At 38.3% G+C, this 26,000-nt stretch overlaps 1 protein-coding gene across 3 annotated transcripts in view; it reads right to left on the minus strand.

The window, feature by feature from the left end:
* The window catches only part of HMCN1 (hemicentin 1), a 541,857-nt gene that overhangs the window by 31,172 nt on the left and 484,685 nt on the right, over positions 1-26,000 (minus strand). For 2 of the 3 annotated variants that reach the window (XM_010853073.1, XM_010853072.1), the window contains exons 90-100: positions 21,187-21,357; positions 20,625-20,795; positions 19,452-19,622; positions 19,111-19,281; positions 15,864-16,013; positions 15,417-15,554; positions 13,316-13,437; positions 12,432-12,669; positions 6,783-6,845; positions 5,647-5,766; positions 4,612-4,746 (exon numbers count right to left, since the gene is read on the minus strand). In XM_010853073.1, coding sequence (XP_010851375.1) covers positions 4,612-4,746; positions 5,647-5,766; positions 6,783-6,845; positions 12,432-12,669; positions 13,316-13,437; positions 15,417-15,554; positions 15,864-16,013; positions 19,111-19,281; positions 19,452-19,622; positions 20,625-20,795; positions 21,187-21,357 — 1,650 coding nt within the window. Of the gene's footprint in view, positions 1-4,611; positions 4,747-5,646; positions 5,767-6,782; positions 6,846-12,431; positions 12,670-13,315; positions 13,438-15,416; positions 15,555-15,863; positions 16,014-19,110; positions 19,282-19,451; positions 19,623-20,608; positions 20,796-21,186; positions 21,358-26,000 lie in introns of those variants that run through there. The other variant, XM_010853074.1, reaches the window with a different exon arrangement.

Below are 26,000 nucleotides of genomic sequence, written 5' to 3' on the forward strand. Positions count from 1 at the left end.
TTGTGGCTCAGTATGTGATCAATCATGGAAAATGTTCCATGTGCACTTGAGAAGAATGTGTATTCTGCTACCTTTGGATGACATGCTCTGTAAATACGAATTAAGGCCATCATGTCTAATGTGTCCTTTAAGGCCTATGTTTCCTTATTGACTTTTTTCTCTGATCCATTCATTGAGGTAAGTGGGGCATTAAAGTCCCCCACAATTCTTGTGTTACTGTTGATGTCTGTTAGCATTTGTCTTATATATTGAGGTGCTCCTACGTTGGGTACATGTATATTTGCAACTATTATCTCTTTTTGGATTGATCCCTTGATCATGTAGTATTCTTTGTCTTTTGTAACAGTCTTTATTTGAAAGTCTATTTTGTCTGATATGACTGTCACTATTCAGCTTTCTTTTAATTTCCATTTGCATGGAATACCTATTTCCATTCCCTCACTTTGTCTGTATAGTCTCTAGATATGAAGTGGGTCTCTTAGACAATATAGATGAAAGTATTTATTAGTATGTATGTTCTTATTGCCATTTTGTTAATTCTTTAGGACTTGCTTTTGTAGGTCCCTTCCTCTTTTGTTCTCTTCTGTTGTGATTTTGTAACTATCTTTGGTGTTGTGCTTGGATTGATATTTCTTTTTTGTGTGTATATCTATCATAGATTTTTGGTTTGCAGCTATTAATACCATGAGGTTTTTATATAGCAGTCTATAAACATACAAGATTGTTTTAAGTTGCTGGCGTCTTAATTTCAAATGCATTTCCAATATCCTGCATTTGTACATTCCTCATGATTGCAAATGACAACCCACTCCAGTGTACTTGCCTGGAGAATCCCAGGGACGGAGGAGCCTGGTGGGCTACCGTCTATGGGGTCGCATAGAGTCGGACACGACTGAAGCGACTTAGCAGCAGCAGCAGCATGATTGCTGGTTTGATACAATTTTTGTTTGTAAATTATTTTCTATCTTTACAGTTTGTTGGACTTTACTGATGAACTTTTCCATTTATAATTTTCTTTTTTTTTAGTTGTGGTCTTTTCCACTTAGAGAAGTTTCTTCAGCATTTGTTGTAAAGCTGGTTTGGTGGTGCTAAATTCTCTTAGCTTTTGCTGGTCTATAAAACCTTTGATTTCTCTGTTGAATCTGAATGAGAGCCTTGCTGGGTAAAGTATTCTTGTTTATAGGTTCTTCCCTTTCATCACTTTAAATATATCATGCTAGTCCTTTCAAGCTGCAGAGTTTCTGCTGAAAAGTCAGATGATAACCATATGGGGATTCCCTTGTATGTTACTTGCTGCTTTCCCTTTGTTGCTTTTAATATTTTCTCTTTGGTCTTTAATTTTTGTCAGTTTGATAAATATGTGTCTTGGCGTCTTCCTCCTTGGGTTTATCCTATATGGGACTCTGTGCTTCTAGGACTTGAATGTCTACTTTCCCATGTTAGGGAAGCTTTTGTATTTCTTCAAATATTTTCTCAGGACCTTTCTCTTCTCCTTCTGGGACCCCTTTAATGTGAATCTTGGTGCTTTAATGTCTGAGAGGTCTCTTAAACTGTTCTCATTTCTTTTCATTCTTTTTTCCTTATTCTGTTCTGTAGCAGTGATTTCCACCAATACCAATCTCTCTTCCAGTTCACTTAACTTGCTCTTCTGCCTCATTTATTCCGGTACTGATTCTGTCAAGTGTATTTTTTTACTCTTCTAGTGTATTTTTCATTTCACTTATTGTATTGCTCAACTCTGTATTTTTTTTTTAGTTTTCTAGGTCTTTGTGACACATTTCAGGTATCTTTTCCGTCTGTGCCTCCATTGTCTTTCTGAGATCTTGGATTACTTTTACTGTCATATCTGAATTCTTTTTCAGTCTGATTGCCTTACTCCACCCCACTTCGTTGTTCTTCTGGGCTTTTATCTTGTTCCTTCTATTGGAACATACTTCTCTGCTGACTCATTTTGTCTAACTTTCTGTGTTTGTGGCCTCCTTTTCTCAGGCTGCAGGTGTGTAATTATGCTTGCTTCTGGTATCTGCCTCTGCATGATAATGGCCCAGAGGCATGTACAGGCTTCCCAGTGGGAGGGATTGGTGCCTGCCCACTGGTGCAGCTGGGTCTTGTCTCTCTGGTAGGCAGGGCCATGTCAGGGGTATGTTTAAACATAGCTGTGAGCTCAGGCTTTAGGCAGTCTGTGTGTATTTTCACCCTGTTGGTTGTTTGGCCTGAGGTGTCCAAGCACAGGAGCCTTCAGTCTGTTGAGTGGGCCCAGGTCTTGCTATTGAGACCTCTGAGCAAGCTCATGCCAATGAATATTCCCTGGAGCCTCTGCCTCTAGTGTCCTTGCCCACATAGTGGGCCTGAGCTGACCCCTCCCCTCCAAAAGACCCTCTGAGACCCACAGGTAGGTATGGCTCAGGCTCTTATGTAGTCACTGCATTATTATGTTCCAGGGCATGTAAAACCTTGTGTGTGCCCACCAAGAGTGGAATTTCTGTTTCTCCCAGTCCTGTGGAGCTCCTGGCCTTCAAAGTCAAATGCTCTGGGGGCTTCTCCATCCAGTGTCAGACTCAGGCTAGGGAGCCTGACATGTGGAGCTCAGAACTCTCACTCCCCAAGGGAGAACCTCTGTGATATAAATATTTTTCACTTTGTGGGTTGTCCAACCAGGTAGGAATGAAATTTGATTACATCACAAATGTGCCCCTTCTATCATCTCATTGTGGCTGCTTCTTCGTCTATGGATGTACAGAATATCTTTTTTGGTAGGTGTCAGTCTTTTTCATTCGGCAGTTAGTTGTAAGTTTGGTGATTTCACGAGAGGAGGTGAGTTCAAGTCCTTCTGCTCTCCCATTTTGTCTGCTCCCCGCTCTGTGATCATATACCTTTAGAAGATTTTCTCCGTGCAGTTTTTCTTCTTTTGCTTGGCCTCTCTTATCCTTTTTACCTTTCTTGTCCACCAAAGCCAACCTACATTAACAATCTAATATAAATAACATCTATAGTTAATATGGAAATGGTAATAACATATTTCTTTTATGTACACCCATAGCTTCCCTAAATATATAAATACACTTCCTTTTTTCTTTTGTTACTGTTTGTTTTCCAGTCATATAATCTTTTCTACACAAGTTACATATGCTTTCCTACATCTTAGTGTTCTCACTAAAGGATGTCTCATGGAAATTCCTCTAAGCCAAACAGCAGAGCTTCATTCCATTCTTTATAATGACAACACAGTGGTTTATGGTATAGATATGCCATAACTCATTCATTCTTTTTACTACTGATAAGAATTTAGCTTTGTATCCACTGTGTCTTTCTTTGGAAAATCCTGACAACAGCTTTATTCATAATTGCTAAAACTTGGAAGTGCCAAGATGCCCTTTGGTAGGTGAATGGATAAATAAATTGTGGTAGTCATCCAATGGATTATTTTTCAGCACTAAAAAGAAAGGCGCTATCAACCAATGAAAAGACATGGAGGAAACGTACGTGTATATTACTGAGTGAAAGAAGCTAATCTGAAAAGGCTAAATGCTGCATAATTCCAACTATATGACATTATGGAAAAGGTAAAGCTAGAGAGACAATAAAAACATTAGTGTTCCCAGAGGTTGGGGGAGGGAAGGATGACTAGGTGAAGCATAGATTTTTTGGGTAGGGAAACGATCCTGCATGATACTATAATGGAGGATTGGAATATAGAACATCAAGAGTAAATTCTAATGTAAACAATGGACTCTGGTTATAATGATGTGTCAATGTAGGTTTATCCTTGGTAAAAAATGTACCACTCTAGAAGGAATTTGATAGTAGGGGAGGCTGTGAAGGAGTTGGGGCAGAGAGAATTTGGAAAATCTCTTTCTGTTCTACTCAAATTTGCTGTGAATCTAAAATTCCTCTAGAAAATAAGTTTTATATCAAAAGTTGTGCAATAAATAGTAGTCTTATGAAATGGAGGTTTTTTTTTTTTTTTTAATAAGAGAAAAGGTTTATTTCTATGCACATAGGTGCCAACCAAAAAAGTAACATGTTTCATGGTGAAAGTTAAAGGCTTATAAACCAGACTTAACAGCAGAAACGAAGAGGGGATAATTGGCTTCTATGAGAAGAACAGAGAGGGTTCTTTAGAAAACAATGAGATAAAAGAGACAGTATGATAATGTTTGTCTGTACAAGGGTGAGTGATTTTTGCATCTTCTTCAGGATCTTAAAATACCCTGCAGGAGAGATTTATGGTAGGGTTACTCTATGTCTCTCTCCTGGGACTAGACTCTACCCTGAAGAGGTAATTGATAGTCATCGTCATTTCTCAGAAGTTTCTGCTTTTACTCAGGTGAGGGGAGCTCTAAGAAGGCTTTTTTGTACATGTGTTGAATCTAAAGTATGAAACAGATTCTATTAAGATCATGCTGTATGATCTCCACTCTCAGGTATTATAGGCAAGTTTTATTCAAAATCACTGTGTTACAAATACTTAAAATAGCCATAGAATATTACATTTAAATATTTTACTATGAAGCTCAGTCTATTAAATGGAGTTCAACCTAACTGGTCCAATAGGCAGGGTTTTTAACTCTTAGTATAATGAAGATAAAGCAAGGGCTTCCATTTATGTACCTTGACAACTCAGGCCATCACTGGTTCTTCGAAAGCCAATTCCACAGTGGACTACACAGCGATAGGATCCGATGGTATTATCACAGTCCTGACCAGCATGGCAGGTGTAGCCACCCAAAGCACACTCATCAATATCTGCAACAAAGTGATTCATTTAACTAAGGAGAGTGGGGAAAAAACCCAACTTAACCTGCTGTGAAATAAGAATAAGGAAAGCAATGAGTGACACTTGAAATACACAAGAGCAAGAATGTTGAATTTGGGGGTAGGCCCCTTCAGATGGGTTAAAGAGCTGACAAACTCATAGCAGGACAGTGTGTATCTTCAAAGACCAAGCCATCCATCAGACCACTTATAAATTAGGTGACTGAAAAAAGGTACTTCTTTCTAACATCTGAGTTCTCATTTGTAAAATGAGGATAATATCTGTCTCTCAGTACTGCTTTAAAACTTAAAGGGAATAATGTATACAAAGTGCTCAATCCATACTGGACATTCCCATAGAAGTTATTCCTATGCCCTCTTCTGTCCTTATTCCCTCTCTCTTTTGTATTTAGACGGAGGCCTCCTTGGGCATAGAGGGAGAAATCCTTTCTTCTTTTCATTTTTTATTTACAAATTAGGCTCCTATACAATTTCTAACTTAGAAGCATACCTAGAATCTGATAGAAATGTGTGATTTCTTTTTTTAATGTTCCTAAAGTCCTACTGGGATTGTGCAGTTCACTTAAATTCTTTATAACCTTATTTTTCCTTGGTGTTATCCCTGTAAAATGTACATGGTAATAGGCCTGCCTGCCTCTCATCATTGTGTTGTGGGGATTGAGTGAATCATTAGAGGCATCCCTACCCACAGAGTGCCCCATATGAAGGCAGTGTGTGAGCAGTCTTCTCTCTGCCTTACTTTTTCAACTTAATGAAGGCAGACTCAGAAAGAGTAGTAAAGAAGAGCCTTGGTCTTCCATGCTCTCCCTAGGTCAGAGATTGCCATGCCCATTGCTTAAATGTGTTGATTAGATTTAGCCATGTAACTACCTTGACAAGTTCTTCCATCGGCAGCTATGGTGAGGCCTTTAGGGCAGGAGCAATAATAGGTTCCCATGGCATTGTGACAGGAATGAGAGCAGGGATTTCCTGCGGCACATTCATCTTCATCTGGAAGAAGAAACAAGACCCAATTAGTATGGAGAAGCCCTACTTTCAAGGAGCTATTAAAGTGGGTGGAAAGAGTTGCCTGTAGAGGCCAATGAACGGATCCAGTGTAACAGAAAATGCTCCATATGCCACAGAATAGAAACACAAAATGAAATTACTTTTGGGTCCTCACATTATCTCTGACAGTGGTGGCATTAATTTTAAAACAACAATGATGAAAGCTAAGACATAATGACCATTTACTGTGATGGAAATGCTTTTTATTATACCTAAGTTAACTCATCTCAACATTCTAGGAGATAAGTATTTTTATTCCTATTCTCATTTGCATGCTAAAACTGAGGAACAAAGAGGTTAACTAAATTGCTGAAGGTCACCTAGGTCATTATCGGCAGAGCTGGGATTTGAACCTGGGCAGTACAGTTTCTAAAGACGACCTTTTTATCACTGTATGATGTTTCATTGCACACCAGCCAAAAGAAAAGCACTGTGTATGCCAGTTTGGGCTCCTCTAGCCATTTATTTAGCTGTTTACTTATCTGTGACTCTCCTGCACTGGCACATGGATGGCACAAGGCAGGTTTAGTCATCAGTCCTCCACCCACAATCCAGCCCTCTGTTACAGCTGGGCAATTCTAGGGTTAGGTGACTTAGTCTTGAATTACTGCTGTTTCACATTTGTGCAATCGGGTGGCCGAACACAGTCCAGTGTTTGGTTCCTGTGTTCAGTCTATCCCTGGACTTGATCATGATTCCTGACACACTTGATTGTGGAACTAACTGAAACAGCATGGGCTTTGCATCTATCTCAAATTCAAATCTAGCTCTGCCATCTGATAGCTGAGTGAACTTAGGCACTCAACTTCTTCACATCTCAATTTCCTCACCTGTAAAAAGAGACAGTTAGAGGACTATTGTGATTAATAAATATCGATCAAAATGACAGTAACTGTCTGTTAATGATAGCATGAACAGATTATGAAAAACAAAAATGCATCATTTATTGTTGTACTTACCAGCACAAAAGGGTCCAACCGAGTCTAAGGCAAACCCAGGGGGACACTGATTACTGCGTTCTCCTACCATAGAGACAAAAGCAATATTAACTGACTTGTTAGAACTTTGGCACCTTATTTCTTTCCAGAACCATCTTCCCTGGGAAGATGTGCCAAAGTAGAGCACATGACACAGCAAATGCAATAGGTGAAAACAAGCAGAATGGAAAAATGTTCCTGTTTCTCAAGCAAGAACTAAATGAATCATAGTACAGAGATTGTTGGCAAGCAGCCAATGGAAGCAGATTTTCTGCCTAAGTAGTTTACATGAATCAAAAGAAAATTAATTATTCTTTGATAACAAAAAAGGATACAAATCAATGTGACTGCCAGGCATAACCACAGGCAAAATCCTATTCTTCCAGCCATTTACTTTCTCTGTTCTAGAAATTGGAATGGTATTTTGAAAACCCTTAAAATAATTTATGCCAGTGAAAAACAAACTTTAATGAAGAAAACCTCTCCTTTTGTCAATTTCCATTTACACAGAGAAGCATCTGGTTCAAAGTTCCTCTGTATGTAACCAAGTATTCTTTCCATGTAGTCAAAGCAAGAAGAAACAGGCATATCATTATGGAATAGATGTCAGATTAGTGTTAGAAGAAAACATATAAACAAGAATAGGTAGCTTAGGGAATCTCTTTTCTTAGGAAATAACTCTATTTTGATGTAAGTTATTTTCCAAATATAAACATTAATGAGATACAAAAACTTAAACTCATTTTCAAGTTACCAAAGTAATATAAACACACACACACACCTTAAAAGACGATCATTGACATAATAGATTTCTCTTAAGGGGAATTTTATGTCAGTCATATAATACACTGAGTTTATATTCAATCTCTTAGAAATTATCTTAGATTTTCCTTCAATTCCAAATACACAAGATGGTTTACTTTTATTGCTTTAGGTGTTCTTCATAGAGTGAGTCTGGGTATTTATTTTTCATATTCACTCTACTTTGGAGAGTCTCTGATTGCAAAATTATTTAAGCCCTGCTGAGACCATGACACTGTTCAACACTCTCATACATATTTGTGGAGGGTGGAAGAAATACTACTCCAGTGAATACAATTCCTTGACTAGAAAGCTAAAGCCATACTTGCTATTTCTAGGCAATCAAACTGCTTAAAACCTTGAAGAGAAAGCAGAGGTTCATGATCCATTTCCTGTCCAAGTGTAAAAATGACCCTGAGAGTATTCAAGCCTTCCTGTACCTTCAAGGGAATGGGGGCAGAATGGATGGGATAGAAATGTTTGCTAAGTGATTGTTGACTGTCATACAGTGCTGTGAGCTTCGTGTGCTATATTTAAATCTCAGAATTCCCCGACTCCCGTCATAACCAATTTCCAGATGAAGAATTTGAGACTGAGGTCATGTAAGTAACCTAAAGTCAAAGGTAATAAAATTATAAAGATAATCTGGAACAAGGATTTAGATGCAAGTTCATATGACTTTCAGCCACTGAACTCAAGAATACAATTCACATGACCCAATCTCATTTCTTTTTATGGCAGAGTAATATTCCATTATGTATATGCACTACATCTTTATTCATCTGTGAATGGACATTTAGGTTGCTTCCAATGTCCTGGCTATTGTAAATAGTGCTATGATTATTACTGGGTGCAGATGTCTTTTTGAATTATGGTTTTCTCAGGGCAAATGCTCAGTAGTGGAATGCTGGGTCATATGGTAGTTCTATTTTAGTTTTTAAGGAACCTTCATACTGTTCTCCATAGTGACTGTATCAATCTACATTCCCGCAAATAGTGCAAGAGAATTCTCCACATCCTTTCCAGCATTTTTTTATTTATAGATTTTCTGATGATGGCGATTCTGACCTATGTGAGATATGGTAATTCATTGTAGGTTTGATCTGTATTTCTCTAATAATTAGTAATTTTGGCCATCTTTTCATGTGTCTCTTGGTCATCTGTATGTCTTCTTTAGAGAAATGTCTGTCACACACAGTGAAATAAAAAAATGTTGATATTAATGCATGTATATGGAATCTAGAAAAATGGTACAGATGAACCTATTTGCAGGGCAGGAATAGAGGCACAGATGTAGGGAATGGATGTGTGGGCACGCCAAGGGGAGAGGCAGGTGGGATGAACTGGGAGCTGGCACTGACATGTGTGTGCTGCCATGTGTAAAACAGATGGGGGAGCCCACGGTATAGTGCAAGGAGCTCAGCTCTGAGCTCTGTGATGACCTGAGGTGTGGGAGGGGTAGCTGTATACATACAGCTGATGCACTTCACTCTGCAGCAGAAACTGACACTAAAGCAACTATACCCCAACATAAAGGTTTAAAAGGAATACAGTTCAGGTGGTTATAATTCATGCTTCATTTTTATTCACTTATTTACATATGCCTTAATGTAGCCAGTATGTTATGTACAGCATTGTGTTGGGGCCACAGTTGTGGAAAAATGTGTCACATAAATATGTTATTATCTGATAGAAGCTTTAGATTTTTGGTTCTAAACAGGGAGATAGCTTCCATAAGGCAGCATCTGGGAAGTTTCCTGGGAGAGACTTTGGTTGTCTTGATGATGACAAGATTTAATATGAAGCCTGTTTCGTGAGTGGGGTGGACCCCAGGGCAGGTTTTAAATATTGCAATGCGTGGGTTAAGGATGCAAGATGAAGATGTGTCCCTTTCCCCAAAAGATTTTTGTGGAATCCAGAAAGCTGTTTGTAATTATCTATGGCTAGAACTCATCTTCCAATTATTAAACATTTTTGTGTGTGATTAAAATATACAATAAACTTTCCAGGAATGCAACTGTCATGTAAATGGATGGTTCATTGTACATTGTTTTAGTCGGAATGTTACCAAGAATAACTGTTGCTTTTTTTTGTTTTCGTTTTTAAACATCATGCTGCTGCTAAGTCGCATCCGACTCTGTGCGACCCCATAGACGGCAGCCCACCGGGCTCCCCTGTCCCTGGGATTCTCCAGGCAAGAACACTGGAGTGGGTTGCCATTTCTGGGTTCTAAATATTGGCTCAGCCAATATTTAGTATATAAATACTTCTATCTATAATGTCCAAAGATTTTCATATCAAAGAACATAAAATACATATTTTCCTTTTATTCTTTCTCTTGTAGTTAAAGAACCTGACTTTGAATTATATCGTGATTTTCTTTTTTGACATAGTAGGAAGGTAATACAAAATGTTTGTTTGTGTGTTATGGTAATATATAATTGTAAAAACATTGATAAGTATAAAATTCTCTGTGCCCTTTCACTTGAGACAAACGACTGCCAAGATTTTGATGCTCTTCCTTGCAGTCACTTCTATCAGTATACTATCATATTAGTATACTCAGAATATGCTTCAAACAATTAAGTTAGGATCTTTATAGACTAATAACTGCCAAACTTTACTGATACTATAATCTGTTGGAGAGGTTATTAAAAATATAGATCCCTTGGTTCTACCCCAGTCAGAATGGCAAAGGAAGAAGCCTGGGAAATCTGTGTTTTCAACCAGTATGAAGGTTCCTTACAGTCACTATGATGTGGGCAACCTAGGTTTGGATCATATAGTAAAGACTAGATACAACAGAATCATTCAGAGGCTGTGTTAAATATACAGACTCCAAGGTCCTAGCTTAGACTAGGTAAACCAAAATCTCTGTGTCTAGAAATCAAGGTCTGTACAAGTCTAACTGCATTGTAACCATAGTTCTAGTTTAGACCCAACAAAGAGAAAGAACATGCTGGTGAAGCAACTCAGAATGCAGGCTTGCCCCCTGGTGGTCATTTAAAAAGAAACGGCAGGTGCACAATTATTAAAACAAACAGGAATAGTAACAACCAATGGGCAACGGCATCAGCTGTGATTCACAGAATCATAGTATGCAAGAATAGTAAGAGGTTTTAAATGTCTCACAGTGTTTCCTTCTACCGTGGGACTCAAATCCCTCAATAGACAGAAACCATAAAGACCATCAAGCAGTTTCAAGTTTAGAGGACTTAACACGATTGGGTAGAAAGTACATGACTTTTCAAAAATCATTTTAATTCCTCTAGTCCCAGATAATATAAATTCATTTTAACCAAAATCTTGTGCTAAAGATTTTTTTTTTTTAAACTGTATGGAGAACTGGAAAAAGTAGAAGTGGAGATTAAATTTGAAAAGTAGGTATTACTGGGGAAAAGAAAATATAACTCTTTGTTCCAGTGGCTCTTTTCGCTTGTCCAAGTTAAAGTAACATGCATGACAACAGTAAAATAAGGTGGTGGTGACGGACGTGGGTGGAGAAGGTGTGGGGCTATGAGGCTTCATGAATCTGAGATTAGTTCAAAAAATGTGAATATACTCTTACATTACTATGACCTCAAATTTGATGAAGCAGTTCTGATGCTGAAGAAGAAAACAGTTACATGCACAGCTGATGAGAGCAAGGGTAAAGAGTGAAAATGAATTTTTAGTGTATGTGCTAAAGATGATAAGCAAAATGATGCTGGCTAAATCTACTTGGATTTATTTTAGGAAAGCCAGCACAAAGCAAAACACACACTCCCCAGACTACTCCGAATCATTTTAAATATACTCATGGGAGCCTAAAGTTCAATATTAAAATCATCCAAACAGTTAGTGTCTATAACATAACCTCATGCAAGTATCATCTCCAAGCGTCAAACCCCATGGGATATGGAATGCTAATTGTCATGGTGCCTCTTACCACTGAAAAATGGTACTTATGAACCTATATGCAGGGCAGGAATAGAGAGGCAGCTGGGGGAAGGTGAGGGTGGGACAAACTGAGAGAGTAGCACTGAAACATATCCATTACCATACGTAGAATAGACAGCTAATGGGAAGTTGCCGTATAACACAGGGAGCTCAGCCCAGTGCTCCATGACAACCTAGAGGGGTGGGAGGTTCAACAGGGAGGGGACATATGTATACTTAGGCTGATTCACACTGTTGTACAGCAGACATCAACACAACAAGGTAAAGCAATTATACTCCAAAATAAAAAATAAATATTTAAATAAAACAAAAATGAAAAAGGATATCTCAGAATATAGATACATCAAAACCCACCAGCATAGGGGGGCTACTAAGATCAAGAGGAAGCAGTTCAAAAGCTATAATTTCCAAGAAAAATAAATGCCAGCTGGAATTCTGCTGATTACTCCCCAGTTTTTCTTTTAAAATACAGAAACATTATTTTTTTTTTTGGACTAGGTTAAGATACACCTTTACATCCTGTTTCAGGAATTTAAAAAAATCTTATAAGATTCAAAACAAGAACAAATGGAGTTTATTACCCAAAGAAAAATCATTGACTGAAGAGATCTTTTTAAACTGCTCTGTGTATATAGGCTAGAACAGTAACAACTTCAATATGCTATTAATATATGAAGATGCATATTAGTAAACCAAATGTACTAGAATGCTAATTGGATTGGACTTACCATAGGACTTTATTTATAAAACATAGACAATACACATGAAAAACATGTTACATTCAGTCTATACCTTGACATCCTTATTTTGAATGGCATCCGTGCAATTCTTTTACCCATTTAGAAAGGACTACGTAGCATGAAGAGCTGGACTTTCCCTTAACCAAATTACCTTTGGAAATTGAAGCGTGGATTTTAAAACCCAGTGTCTCTTCTAACTGGTTGTAGTCAGATTCCACAGAGGATGCATGAAGTGTTTCTACCAAGAAAGGCATTCTTCCCTGTGCCTCGTCGTAGAGGACGGTGTGGGTCCATGTATAAGGCACGCTGACGCCGTCAATGGTGAACAGCCGGGTTGAGTAGGCATACAGCTGCCCAGGGCCTGTCTGAACATAGTCCTCGGTGTAATCCTAGGGAGGACAATACGGATTTGAGGATCAGCATGGCTCCTGTTTTTTGTTTTTTTTTTTCTTTTTGAGGGTACTATGATATGTAGAATGAGATAAAAATAAAAATGGCTTAGGGTCTAAAAATATACAGTTCTAAATAAAAATTGTAATTGTATAGCAGTGTTCAAACTTAAAGTTTGAACCTACCTACCATTGTAATGACCTTAGTTTCATAATTTTAGTTCATAAATGAGAGTTTAATAAGGGTCTCAGAGTTGTCGGTCAAGAGTAAAGTAAAAATGTGAAAAGGCGATTGCTATCATTCTTTAATTTCTGGAATACTTTTGTGGATGGTCTATAAAATCTTTTATGTAAGACTTACTATTCTCTTTGTCTATAGAAAGTTAAATGGCTTAAATCAACATAGCTCTGATCTTAGTCCTGATAAGCATGGTCATAAAACTACTAAAAGCTTATAAAGACTCCTCCTCAAAGATTTTTAGACAAAGACCACATAGCCATTTCTACCCTTAGTGGTTTAGAGACTTACTCTCCAAAGTGAACAAGGGGAACTATACAAGTTTTCTGTGCTACTTTAATGATCTTTGACTCTGACTCTTACCATTACTCCAATAAACAGTGAAGGCAAGTTACCCTAACGTTTTACCTTCATGGTGACTTCGGCAGGTGACTGTAGCTGCAGGACATAGCCACTCACAATGATATCTACCAGCAGAGCACCATCAGAATCCAAGCCCCGGGCAACGTGAGTCATCCGCAAGATTTCTCCTAGAAATTAAAATTTATTCATTTCAACAGCAAATATATATACATGTGTGTGTATGTATATATACAGATACACTTCCCAGTAGTAAAAGCTCCACCTGCCAATGCAGGAGGTGCAGGTTCGATCCCTGGGTCAGGAAGATCCCCTGGAGAAGGAAATGACAACCCACTCCAGTATTCTTGCCTGGAAAACTCCATGAACAGAGGAGCCTGGTGGGCTACAGTCCATGGGGTCACAAAGAGCCAGATACAACTGAGCATGCACACATGCGTATATGTGTGTATTTTTTTAAATTTTTTAAAAAATTGTATTTAACTTTACAATATTGTATTGGTTTTGCCATATATCAGAATGAATCTACAGGTATACATGTGTTCCTCATCCTGAACCCTCCTCCCTCCCCATACCATCCCTCTGGGTCGTCCAGTGCACCAGCCCCAAGCATCCAGTATTGTGCATCGAACCTGGACTGGAGACTCGTTTCATATATGATATTATACATATTTCAATGCCATTCTCCCAAATCATCCCACCCTCTCCCACAGAGTCCAAAAGACTGTTCTATACATCAGTGTCTCTTTTGCTGTCTCGTATACAGGGTTATTGTTACCATCTTTCTAAATTCCATATATGTGCGTTAGTATACTGTATTGGTGTTTTTCTTTCTGGGTTACTTCACTCTGTATAATAGGCTTCAGTTTCATCCACCTCATTAGAACTGATTCAAATGTATTCTTTTTAATGGCTGAGTAATACTCCATTGTGTATATGTACCACAGCTTTCTTATCCATTCATCTGCTGAGGGACATCTAGGTTGCTTCCATGTCCTGGCTATTATAAACAGTGCTGCGATGAAATTGGGGTACATGTGTCTCTTTCAATTCTGGTTTCCTCAGTGTGTATGCCCAGCAGTGGGAATGCTGGGTCATATGGCAGTTCTATTTCCAGTTTTTTAAGGAATGGTTTGTGTAAGCATATTACGGACTTATTTTTATACCAGTTCGGCTATGTTATTGTACTTCAAAGTTGATTAAACACAAATCATAAGAGAAAATAGTACTTAGCCCCCACATTAAACTTAGATTTACTGAATTAAATTGATTTTAAAATTCCTCTTTTTACATTTTTTACAAAAATTTCACCTGATTACACCTATAATTAGGTGTAGGAATCCACACTGTCAACTGACAAGTAATAGCAAGGCAGTTCTACAGAAATGGACGGATTGCCTGTGAGAAGGGGACAGACAGCGCGACCAGGAGGACTGGCAACAGCCACGAGTCTGGCTCCAGCGCTTTGTTCTTTCTGGTGCTTTTAGAAACAGCAAAGGGGCATCTTAGGAAGTGGATTGCCATACAAAGACCCACACGTCTTGTGGGCTGATTAACGCTATGGTTTTCGTCAGCCCCGCTACCTTAAAGATCACTGCTGCAAAGGCGGACCACCTTCAAAGATACTTCATATGAAGGTCTTTAAAAAGTCGTCTGCACTTGGAAAAGACCATGAATTGCTAATCCATATGCATTAAGGCTAAGGATAAAGTGAAAAGTCTTTAGATTTGCTTGTTTATATTTCCAATTTTTTGATTAAAGAATCCCTATCAGATATCATAACTGAATCTCTGGTTCAAAGACAAAAACCTTTAATTAATAGCTATGACTCAGCTTCCTGCTCTGCTTGGCCTTCAAAACCCTCTCTAAGGAATTAAAGAGAACAGATACAGGAAAGATGAAGGGAAAAAAACTTTTAGGTTATAAAAATCACTATAGTATCTGAAAACATATGGCCTCTTATAGAGCCATGTCAGTAAAAGTTTATAGGAAAATATAAACTAGCTTTTATGTCATTTATGATAAGACGGCAACAAAACTTTGAAATTATCCTCTGTGGGAACATATAATGTATTTTTCTAAACTTCCAACTTTTACAGCGGTCATATTTTTAAATAGCAATAGGATATTAAGTTCAGTTGATACGAACCAGTTGCAAATTCCACTTGGGTTTCTCTCTTGAAAACTGCATTGGTGAGGGTAAAGCCATTGACTGCTTCTCCTATTTCTTTTGCTGTTGTCCAATAAATGGGATTTAGAATAGAAACTATCTTTCTCATTGCTGGACCTAGAGAAAAAAGGGGTAAATAAGATGTCAAAGCAAAATATTTACAGCCCATTGTTGTGAGCCATTACTCACAGCAAGTTATTCAAAGGGATGAATTCTAAATATACTTGAATAACACCAAAAATATCAGCATCTAAAAATATCAGTTTTTAAAAAGAGTTTACCATTGGGATAAAACTAAGGACTATTACACTGCTCATTTAGTAGTAGCATCCCTAGAAATTTTAAGTGGAAATAATAGATGAAGAAGAATAATGTATGTTTTTAAAAAGAGGCTTATTGACAACTTTTATCAGCAAAGAGACTTACCGAGACTGCGAGGTACATTGGTAATTTTGGCATGTATTATTCTAGTATCAGAGTTTGGGCTATCTGTGACCGTGGCGTTAAGGAAAGCAATTCCAAATTCAACATCATTAATGCTTCCAATAACACTTCCTCTGGCTCGCTGGGGCCCACCTATTGCGGGAAGAAAAAAACATTCTTGGAAAGGAAACAATTTCATCAACATTACATCGGAGAAAAGAAAGCCAGTATTCAAAGATGCTCCAAATCTTCTCCCAAACATTTAAAATATCATATGACATATGAATTTCAGAGTGAAATAAATAAGCTTTCAAAACATTCTACTCCCATGTAACACTCATCATCCTGCATAGATCTAGGATCCTTCCAATCTATGTACATCATAGTATTATTTCACAATCCAAAGAATACACTCAGTGCCCAGTCCCAAAGCCAAAATAAAGTACATGTTTGGTGATGGTGATGAAATGTTGATAATAATGAGGGTTTATTGAGCATGTCATGTACTATAGGAAGCACATAATATATTTTAACTCATTCTAGAAAAATTCTATAAGGTAAGTTTAAATAGCCACAGTTTAAATAAATAGCCAGAGTTTGCAGACTAGGAAAATAAAGTTCAGAGCATTCAAGTGATTGTCCCATGATTACTTAATTAGGAAGCAGCAGAACAAAACTCATATTCTTTATTTTTTAATTTATTTATTGGGGTACAGTTGCTTTACAATGTGTTGGTTTCTGCTGTACAACAAAGGGAGTCATTTATATGCATACATATAGCTCCTCCATCTTGAGCCTCCCTCCCACTCCACCTTTCTAAGTCAGCACAGAGCACCGAGCTGAGCTCCCTGTGTGTCTGAAAGAGAAAAACAAGTTACCATCTATTGATGTGTAAATGTGGGATCTAGAAAAATGGTTCAGAAAACCCATATTCTTTTATCCATTGCCTCCTTCATGAGAGCACAGAAGGAAGGAGGTATCAGCAACAAAACTGCTCCAAAGCCTTGTGACTGGTCACACACTTGAATATAGTTTGAAGCAATCATAAGGTGTTTCAGATATTGTTGTCATGTATTATACACTGGGGCTTCCCTGATGGCTCAGTGGTAAAGAATCTGCCTCCCAATGCAGGAGATGTGGGTTTGATCCCAGGTTGGGAAGATCCCCTGAAGAAGGACATGGCAACCCACTCCAGTATTCTTGCCTGGAGAATCCCACAGACGGAGGCGCCTGGCAGGCTACAGTCCATAGGGTTGCAAAAGAGTCGGGCATGACTTAGCAACTAAACAACAAATTATATACTGGGGAGAAACACAGTTGCATTCAATCTGAGAAAAGTCAGTAAGTGTTTCATCATTTTATTTTGCATTATTTTAATAGTGAGAGAAACAGTTTTTTCACATTGATTCACCCTTCATGTTCTTGATTATATTCATCTGTTAGTCAAGTATTGAAGATACAATGGTAAGAAAGATAAAAAGACATGAAGCTTGCTTTCATAGCACTTATATCTAAACAGGGGAGATAATAATTAGAATTCTACAAATTAGAATTCTACAAATAGATGTGAAATGCACTAATGTGTAAGATATCTTACTCAGGGAAGTCTGAGAAAGAGGTAAAAATAGACTAGGGATGGGAAGATGAGTTGCTTAGGTCTTAGCTAAGATGAGGACTGAGCATATATACCAGTCAAGGAAGGCAGAGAAAGGCTTTCTGGGTAGAAGACACAGCACACATCGCCCTTTTAGGAGAGATGGTGGCTTGTCACATCTGAGAAGCTAAGAGTAGAGAGTTTAGAGAGTGATGGGAACCATGCAGCAAGATGATGCAAGAAAGTACATAGTATAGGACCTGGCTGGCTCCTTAGTGATCCTACTATCATCTCACTGTGCTTAGGACTAATTTCCTTAGTTCTCAAGGTCAGCACTAACGAGTGGCCTCCCATTTTGACCTTGATTCTCTAGTTTCATTAGAGACTTGAATCCCAATGTTAAATAGATGTCTCCTTGTTCTGTCTACCCAGTTGGGATCCTGTAATCCAAATTATTTGCCTATTTGGACTTCTTCTGTCACTGGGTCCCTGGTATCATGAGAGACTGAGCTATAAAATGTCTCAACTGAAATGAGACCTGTCACTGTCCCTACATGTTAAGAGTCTCAACATCGTTGGTGATCAGCACCATGCTGAGGAGACGCATTAAGCAATTAAGTGAGGGATGCTTGCTCTTTCAGCCTGCTTACATCCTATACATCTGTTCTTGTAACTCCTTTCTGTCCCTCTGTCAAATGGGCCTTGTTGATTTTCAGCGATATTTAATTCCCAAAGCAACCTTAAAGCTTTGGAATGTCCAATGGTATGCCCATATTTCAACAGTGTGAAAATGTTCTTTTTGGTCCGGTTCTTTGAGATGAATACCCTTAATATTTTCCACAGTTTCTTGGGACTCCAGTAAACTCTGAGGTCCATGAGTTCTAGAATGCCAACTCTGTTCCTTCTGAATTGTTGTATCTCAATTATCTAGCCATATTGCATGACTTGAATGATAGTAGTTGAAACCCCCCCTAATCTTTTCCCTTAAACTGAATTTTCCCTATTTTACTGTCTATACTCATGTTCTGTATATTTCAGTCTGTGAAAGAACAGCCTCCAATTGTGTATTTCTATTAACTATTCAGTTTCTGCCCCACCCTCATTTTTCTGCCTGGAATCTCAGACTGGTTTGCCCACTCTTCCTTGCCCTTTTTAGTCCTCAAGCCCAGGACTACTATTTACAGCTGGGAGAAGACCATATCCTTTTATAAAAGGAGCCTAGAAGGAGGCAAGTAGAGACTAATATCCAGCATGAGCTTTGGCACAGAGCTGCATCAATGAGGGGGAAAAAGTGCCGTTTTCCTAATTCTTCCATCCAGTTGTTGTCATTGTTTAGTCTCTATGTTGTGTCCAGCTCTTTGCAACCCCATGGACTGTAGCCCATGAGGCTCCTCTCTCCATGGGATTTCCCAGGCAAGAATACTGGAGTGGGCTGCCATTTCCTTCTCCAGGGAATCTTCCCAACCCACGGATCAAACCTATGTTCCTGCTTGACAGGTGAATTCTTTACCACTGAGCCACCTGGGAAGCCCCTTTCACCCAGAGTTGGCACTATTTTGTAATCTGAGGGCTCAGAGTGACACCACTTATTTTTATTTTTTAATTCACAGAAAGTCTGTAAATGTGGTCCTGCCAAAGTCAAATGTAGTTGCTTACCTGGACATACTTGTATATTACATCTGGATACCTGAGTAGCATCGCCTGGGCAGGGGCGACCACTTTTAGATGGTATTGGATTGTTGCACAGCCGTTTTCGTGTCTTTTCACCTCCTCCACAAGAGGTGGAACACCAGCTCCAACTATGCCAGTTTCCCCAACTTCCATCCACTGTGAACAAGAACGAGATGGTCAATATTAACAAATGGGTTATAAAATCTACCCCCAGGGTGACTCTGCCTAAATGAATTTCATTTCAAGACCTGAAATGATGGGGCTGCTACAAGGAGCACTGAATGAAAGGCTTTACTTGTTCTACTGCCAGGGTTTGGGAAGCTCACCAGGACACATGTCCGTGTTGCATCTCTGGATCTGGGAGTCTGGGCCCCCACAAGCTCTTCCTCCATTGGAGGGACGAGGGTTATCACATGTGCGGTACCGCCGCATCTGCCCCCCATTACATGTCCGGCTGCATATTCCCCAGCCACTCCAAGGACTCCAGTTACCATGAGCTACAACACAGAACCATTGGAGAAGTGGTAAACAATGACATTCATCCAAAGAGTACAGAAAGACTCTATCCAGGAAGTGAAAAGAAACACCCAGATCTATAAATAGGCATCTTCCAAAGACAGGTGGTTTGGCTGTTGGTTTGACTGGAAACTGGGTATACATTCCAGTGACTGTACAATTCCATTTAACCTGCATAACCAAGGCTGAGTGCCAAAGCATTGATGCTTTTGAATTGTGGTGCTGGAGAAGACTTAGGAGAGTCCCTTGGACTGCATGATCAAACCAGTCAATCCTAAAGGAAATCCTGAATATTCACTAGAAGGACTGCTGCTGAAGCTCCAATACTTTGGTCGAAGAGCTGACTCCCTGGAAAAGACCCTGATGCTGCAAAAGAATGAAGGCAAAAGGAGAAAGGGGAGGCAGAGAGTAAGATGGTTAGGTAGCATCATTGACTCAATGGACATGAATATGAGCAAACTCCAGGAGACATCAGAGGACAGAGGAGCCTGGCATGCTGCAGTCCAAGAGGTCGCAAAGAGTCGGACACAGCTTAGCGACTGAACCACAACAAAAAGAGTTTTCCAGGAGCTGGAGGATAGGAATGAGAAAAGGTCTCTGAGGAGTCAAGCTGTAACATTCAGGATACAGTGAACTGAAATGCTGCTAGGGTCCACACTTCTAGCTTGGGTGACTAAATTAAAGCAGAGAGGCACCTGCTTGCTTCTATTAAGGAAGCATCACCAGTTAGTGTGGAAGGATGCCCTAGTCCTTGCACTCTGAAGCTGGTCCTATAAAGGACATGAAATAGGATGTAACCTCTGCCCATATAAATCAGTGGGGTCTGTGGTGTTATATAGACACAACAGCAACCACGCAACATTTTGATATTCTAAACCAGTGGTAGACAAATCAAGTAACAGACTGTTGTAATTTTAAGGACTTAACAGCCATAATGAAACTTTAAGAAAGTATAATGTTGACTCACTATTTCCAACACTCACTTGGACAAGAGTCACTATTACAAAAATCGCTCTGGACATCACTCCCTTCACATTTGTTGCCTCCATACTGGGGAGCAGGATCAGAGCAGTCCCTTGTTCTCTGCCTGGCGCCGCCTCCACAGGATACAGAGCAGGCACTCCAACTGGTCCAGGTGGCCCACTTGCCATCAACTGGGTTAAAGAAAAACATATGTGCTCTGTTACTACTTAGAGATGATCAAGTTAAACCCTGCACATTGATAGGTTGAGTGATGATCTTATTGATACTGATTCTTTATTTTTAAGTTTTTATTTTGTGTTGGAGTATAGCCAGCCGATCAACAATGTTGTGACAGTTTCAGGTGGACAGCAAAGGGACTCAGCCATACATATGCATGCATCCATTCTCATCCAGGCTGCCACACCACTGAGCAGAGTTCCCTGTGCTATGCAGTAGGACCGTGTTGGTTATCCACTTTAAATATAGCAGTGTGTACATTTGACATTGATTCTTGATGACACACTCCCTAGATAAGACGTAGAGGTTAAATTATTGAGGGTACAAACACTGTATTTATCTTACTTGGACAGTGTCTTTCATTGCAAACTTGAATCTGTGTTTCTGCTCCATCACAGTAGGACCCAGCGAATGACGGTGGTGGGTTATTGCACAGTCTTGCTCTTGTTTGGGTACCTTTCCCACAACTTACGCTGCATGTCCCCCAAGGCTGCCAGGTACTCCATGCTCCATGAACTACAAACAGCCCAAGACAGAGTTTCAAGTCACAGAACCACGTTTGTTATAAAAAAATTATACAAATAAATAACTCATAATGAGTTAAATTAGCCCAGAATCTAAAATAACTGAAATTGAACCAAAGCAAACATAACAAACGATCTTCTCTGGTTAGATTTTCATGAGAATTAGTGTCTATAGGGAAATTGAGAAGGCTACCTGATGCCAAAATAAATGCTTAAAATTATCCAAAGGGGCTCTTTTATTAAAATTAAATGTAATCAAACTACTATATGTAAATAAAGTCTGAGCTTATAAGCCCTAAGTATTTTCTGGGGAAAGTGGAAGGAACCAGAAGCTAAGCTGTATAACAAATCTCGATGCAGTTATGGAGAACCAGTTGTCTCCATAATAACTTGGACCCCACACTGCAAGGCCACATCTTCAAACCTGATTCAGCTTCACATTTAAAAATGTACTTGGACCTTTCAACAGCATGATGATTTGCACAGTTGTAACTCTTTGAAAATTTTCCCCATTACATAATGTTCATGAATTAAAAGTTCTAAATAACACACTCACCTGCTTCCTAAACAACAGAAAAAACTGACCAGTAGTTTCCAAGAAATAAGAGTAAGGCCTTCCTTTTAGTAACTAACATATTACACCATCTGACCACAAGACTGGAACAACCTGTTTCCTTCCAGGTGTAGGGGCTGAGAAGAAACATTATGGTTTCTCTTATGTATAAGTCAGTATCAGGTCATATTTTTGTCAAAAGGTATTTTCTAGATGTGGGGCTCAAAAAGTTGTTGCTGTGGTCACCAGGTTTAACCAAGATAGGAACCATAGGGCTTTAAGGTCCTGTCTAAATAGTCTCTTAACACAACCTGTAAGTTGAAAAACAAGGAATGGAATTATCATTTGTTTTCTTTGTTTAGAAAATATTTTAAAACACATCTTGAATTTTCTTCTAATTAACTGTTGTCTAATTGAATTGACTACATATTCTTGTATTTTGTAGACACAAGAAACACAGTTACAAATTTATTTCAGCTGACAAGAATCTTCACTAAAAATTATTTGACTAAACATAAAAGGGAAAGAAAGCCTTTCATTAAATGGCAAGTACTACTCAAGACTACTACTTTATTAATTAAGATCACTGATGTTCATAGTTATTAATATGGATATGGCATTTCAAAATTCTATTCCAACTGTTTTAATATATTCTATGTTTTAATATGTTCTATGTATTATAAAAAGCCTTATGATACATGCATTTTTTTGGAGGATTACAACTGGGTGACATTTATTAATTTCTTATCTCTGTAGATTTTATTATGGAGCTTCCCTGGTGACTCAGATGGTAAAGAATCTGCCTGCAATGCAAGAGACCTGGGTTTGATCCTTATGTGGGATCCCCTGGAGAAGGGAATGGCTACCCACTCCAGTGTTCTTGCCTGGAGAATTCCATGGGTAGAGGAGCCTGGTGGGCTACAGTTTCTATGACATATGGATAGAGGTTTTCAGCTGAAGATCCTTTTAATTTTTTAAGTCAATACAGAAAACCTAAACCAAAATTGAATTTCATGGCATGAAACATGGCAGAATTGAAATGTTTCTTTTATGTGAATGGAAGGATAGCAAGAATGATAATATAAACCAGAGAAGGTGTAACATTTCATGTTATCTAAAGAATACAAAAGACAACAGCTATGGAGGAATTAGAACATTATGAAAAGTAAAACAGATGAATTTGTTATTACACTGCATTGCAGTTCTGATTCTGGAAAGGCAGGAGAGCAGAGACTCTAGAGCAGATACCCTGTGCCTGAATAACCACTCTGGCCTTACTAGCTGTGAGATCCTAGACAAGTTACTTAGCTTCTGGGTGTCTAGTTTCCTCATGTGCTCTATGTGGATAAGAAAAGAATCTACCTTACTAGGATGGGTGTAAAAAATAATGAGTTGATAGATGAAAAGTGTTTGAATATCACCTAAGTGTGAGCCCTATGTTAGTACTGCTATTCTTTACTCAAAGTTCTCAATGCTTTCCAAATGACACTTCCAAAAAAGCTCAGTCTTTCAGAAATCCAACAATATATCTTTAATGACTGTCAAATGGCAGCAGGATAGTCTACCCCAGAAGATATCAACCTTTTTTAGAGGGAAGACAAAATAGGCCTAAAATAGCAATTTGTACCAGAAAGTAGAAGTGTTCATAGAATCATGGGGACAGGTCAAGAGGACACTGAAGATAGCCTCAAGGGATCTCCACCAACCAAGTCTAGGACAATTTGTGCATCACAATAAATGATGACAGTTGTGCATTATAAATCACTGAAGGAAAGGGTATTTGAGTTCTTACTGATATAACTCAAAAAAAAAAAAAAGGGAGAGAAAAGTTTTTTCCTACAATGGAAAGCCAATAATAGATGTAGGAGATATGATTGAGTTAGAAATAAAATGTCTTGTAAGATCATAGCAATAACTGATGTAAAGCAAAAATAAATCATAAATAGATGCTAAAACTGGTAAAAGACTGATAAGAAACAAGATGTTTATGAAGTCTTAGAAGTTTCCCTACAAAATGCTTATTAATTACAAAGGTAAATATAGTAACTACACACTGGAAAACACCACATTAAAGTGAACAAAGTTAACATCACCAGTTTAAGATGTCACGTGATATGATGTACTGAGGACACAAAATCTTTTCTATGATATGTCTGCCAGAATGCAAAATCTGAATCTAATCATGAAAAAATATCAGACACACCTAAACAGAAAATTCTTACAAAATGACTAGCATACAGACTTAAAAAATAGCAAGGCCGTAAAAAGTAGCTAAGAAATTGTTCCAAGTGAAAGGGACTAAGGAAACATGACACATAAATGCATGTGTGGAATGGGAAAAAGTTTATGAAGCATGTATGACTGGGAAAAATCAGAAATGACAGATCCAGCAGGCAGAAAAATAATAAGAAAATGATTGAACTCAAGAACAGCAATCAACTAGATACAGTTGACGTCTATAGACTAGTTCATCTGAGAACAGCAGAATTTACATTGTTCTCAGGCTCACATGGCACATTCATCAAGGTGGACCACATTCTGAGCCATAAAATATACTTTAACAAATTTTAAAAAATAGAAATTATATGATGTCTGCTCTCAGTCCACAGTGGAATCAAGCTAGAAATCAATAATAGATAGATGCAAAATCCCCAAATATGTGGAGATTAAATAACACACTACTAAATAATACAATTGCAAAGAAGAAATCTCGAGATATTAAAAATATTTTGAATTAAATGCAAATGAAAATGCAACTTATCAAAATTTGTGGGATACAGCAAAAGTAGTGCTTAGAGGGAAATTCATAGTATTGAATGCATGTATTAGAAAAGATCTAAAATAAATCATCTACATTTCCACCTTAGGAAACTAAAAAAGAGAAAATGAAATCTAAAGAAAGAAGAAAAGAAAAAAAAAAAAAGAAATAGAATTAGAGCAGAGATTAGTGAAACTGAACATAGGAAATCAATAGATAATAATCAGTGAAACCCAAAGCTGATTCTTTGAAAAGATCAGTAAAATCAGTAAGATTCTAGCCAGGCTATTCAAGAGAAAAAGAATACAAATTATTAATATCAGAAATAAAAGAGGAGGCATCTCTATAGATCCTATGGGTATTAAAAATATTAAAAGGAATATTAATAGAGTTTGAACAACTCTATGTCTGCCAGTTTGACAACCTAGATGGAATGGACCAACTCCTTGAAAGACACAATTTGCCAAAAATCACACGAGAAAAAAGTTTGAATAGTTCTATATCTATTAAAGAAATGTAATCACTAAACATCCATAACAGAAAACACAGTACCAGATGGGTTTACTGTTGAATTTTACCAAACATATGTGGGAAAAAAATGTACCATATACCAATTCTCTACCTTTTCTTTCAGAGGACAGAGCAGAGAGACTACTTCCTAACTCTTTCTATGAGGCCAGCATCACCCTAATGGTAAAACCAGACAAAGACATTACAAAAAAAAGGAAAGTACAGGCCAATATCTCTCATGAACATAGATGTAAAAAGTCTCAAAAATCTTATCAAGTTGAATCCAACAATGTATTAAAAGAAAACCTCTTCTGTCCCTAAGATGCTGACATACCCCCTGGATGAAAAAGACCATCTTAGGCTATCTGCCCATTTTGCAGTGGTATATGCAAAATGGGCAGTCTCTTGATCCACTGTGGGGAAGTAGCCCAAGCTGGCTTTCAGAGCAGTATCCTTCTCCTGGACTCCCTGAGTTCAGAGGTGAGCCTGATAAATGTTTAACAGCCAGCTCTCTGGGAGTAGGAAGGAAACTCTGATTTATAGCATCTATAGTTTTTATGATACAAAACACTCCCACCATGGTCAGTATCTCCCTATTAATGTGATGTCATGAAACTCCCAGTGGGAAGAGACACACGCTCTCAGAGGCTGGACCCAGAACACCACTGACAATAATAAGTTCAGTCGGTGTAGGGGCTGAGAGATAACCAAAGAAAGTCCAAAAATCAGTAAGCCAACAGAACAGCGAGCAAGACTGCAGTAAGCCAATAGTTACTCGATAAAAACAAAAAAGAGACACCTTGAGTTTTGTTTT

The sequence above is a fragment of the Bison bison genome, unplaced genomic scaffold, assembly GCF_000754665.1.
Source record: "Bison bison bison isolate TAMUID 2011002044 unplaced genomic scaffold, Bison_UMD1.0 scf7180017864322, whole genome shotgun sequence".
Lineage (NCBI taxonomy): Eukaryota > Metazoa > Chordata > Mammalia > Artiodactyla > Bovidae > Bison > Bison bison.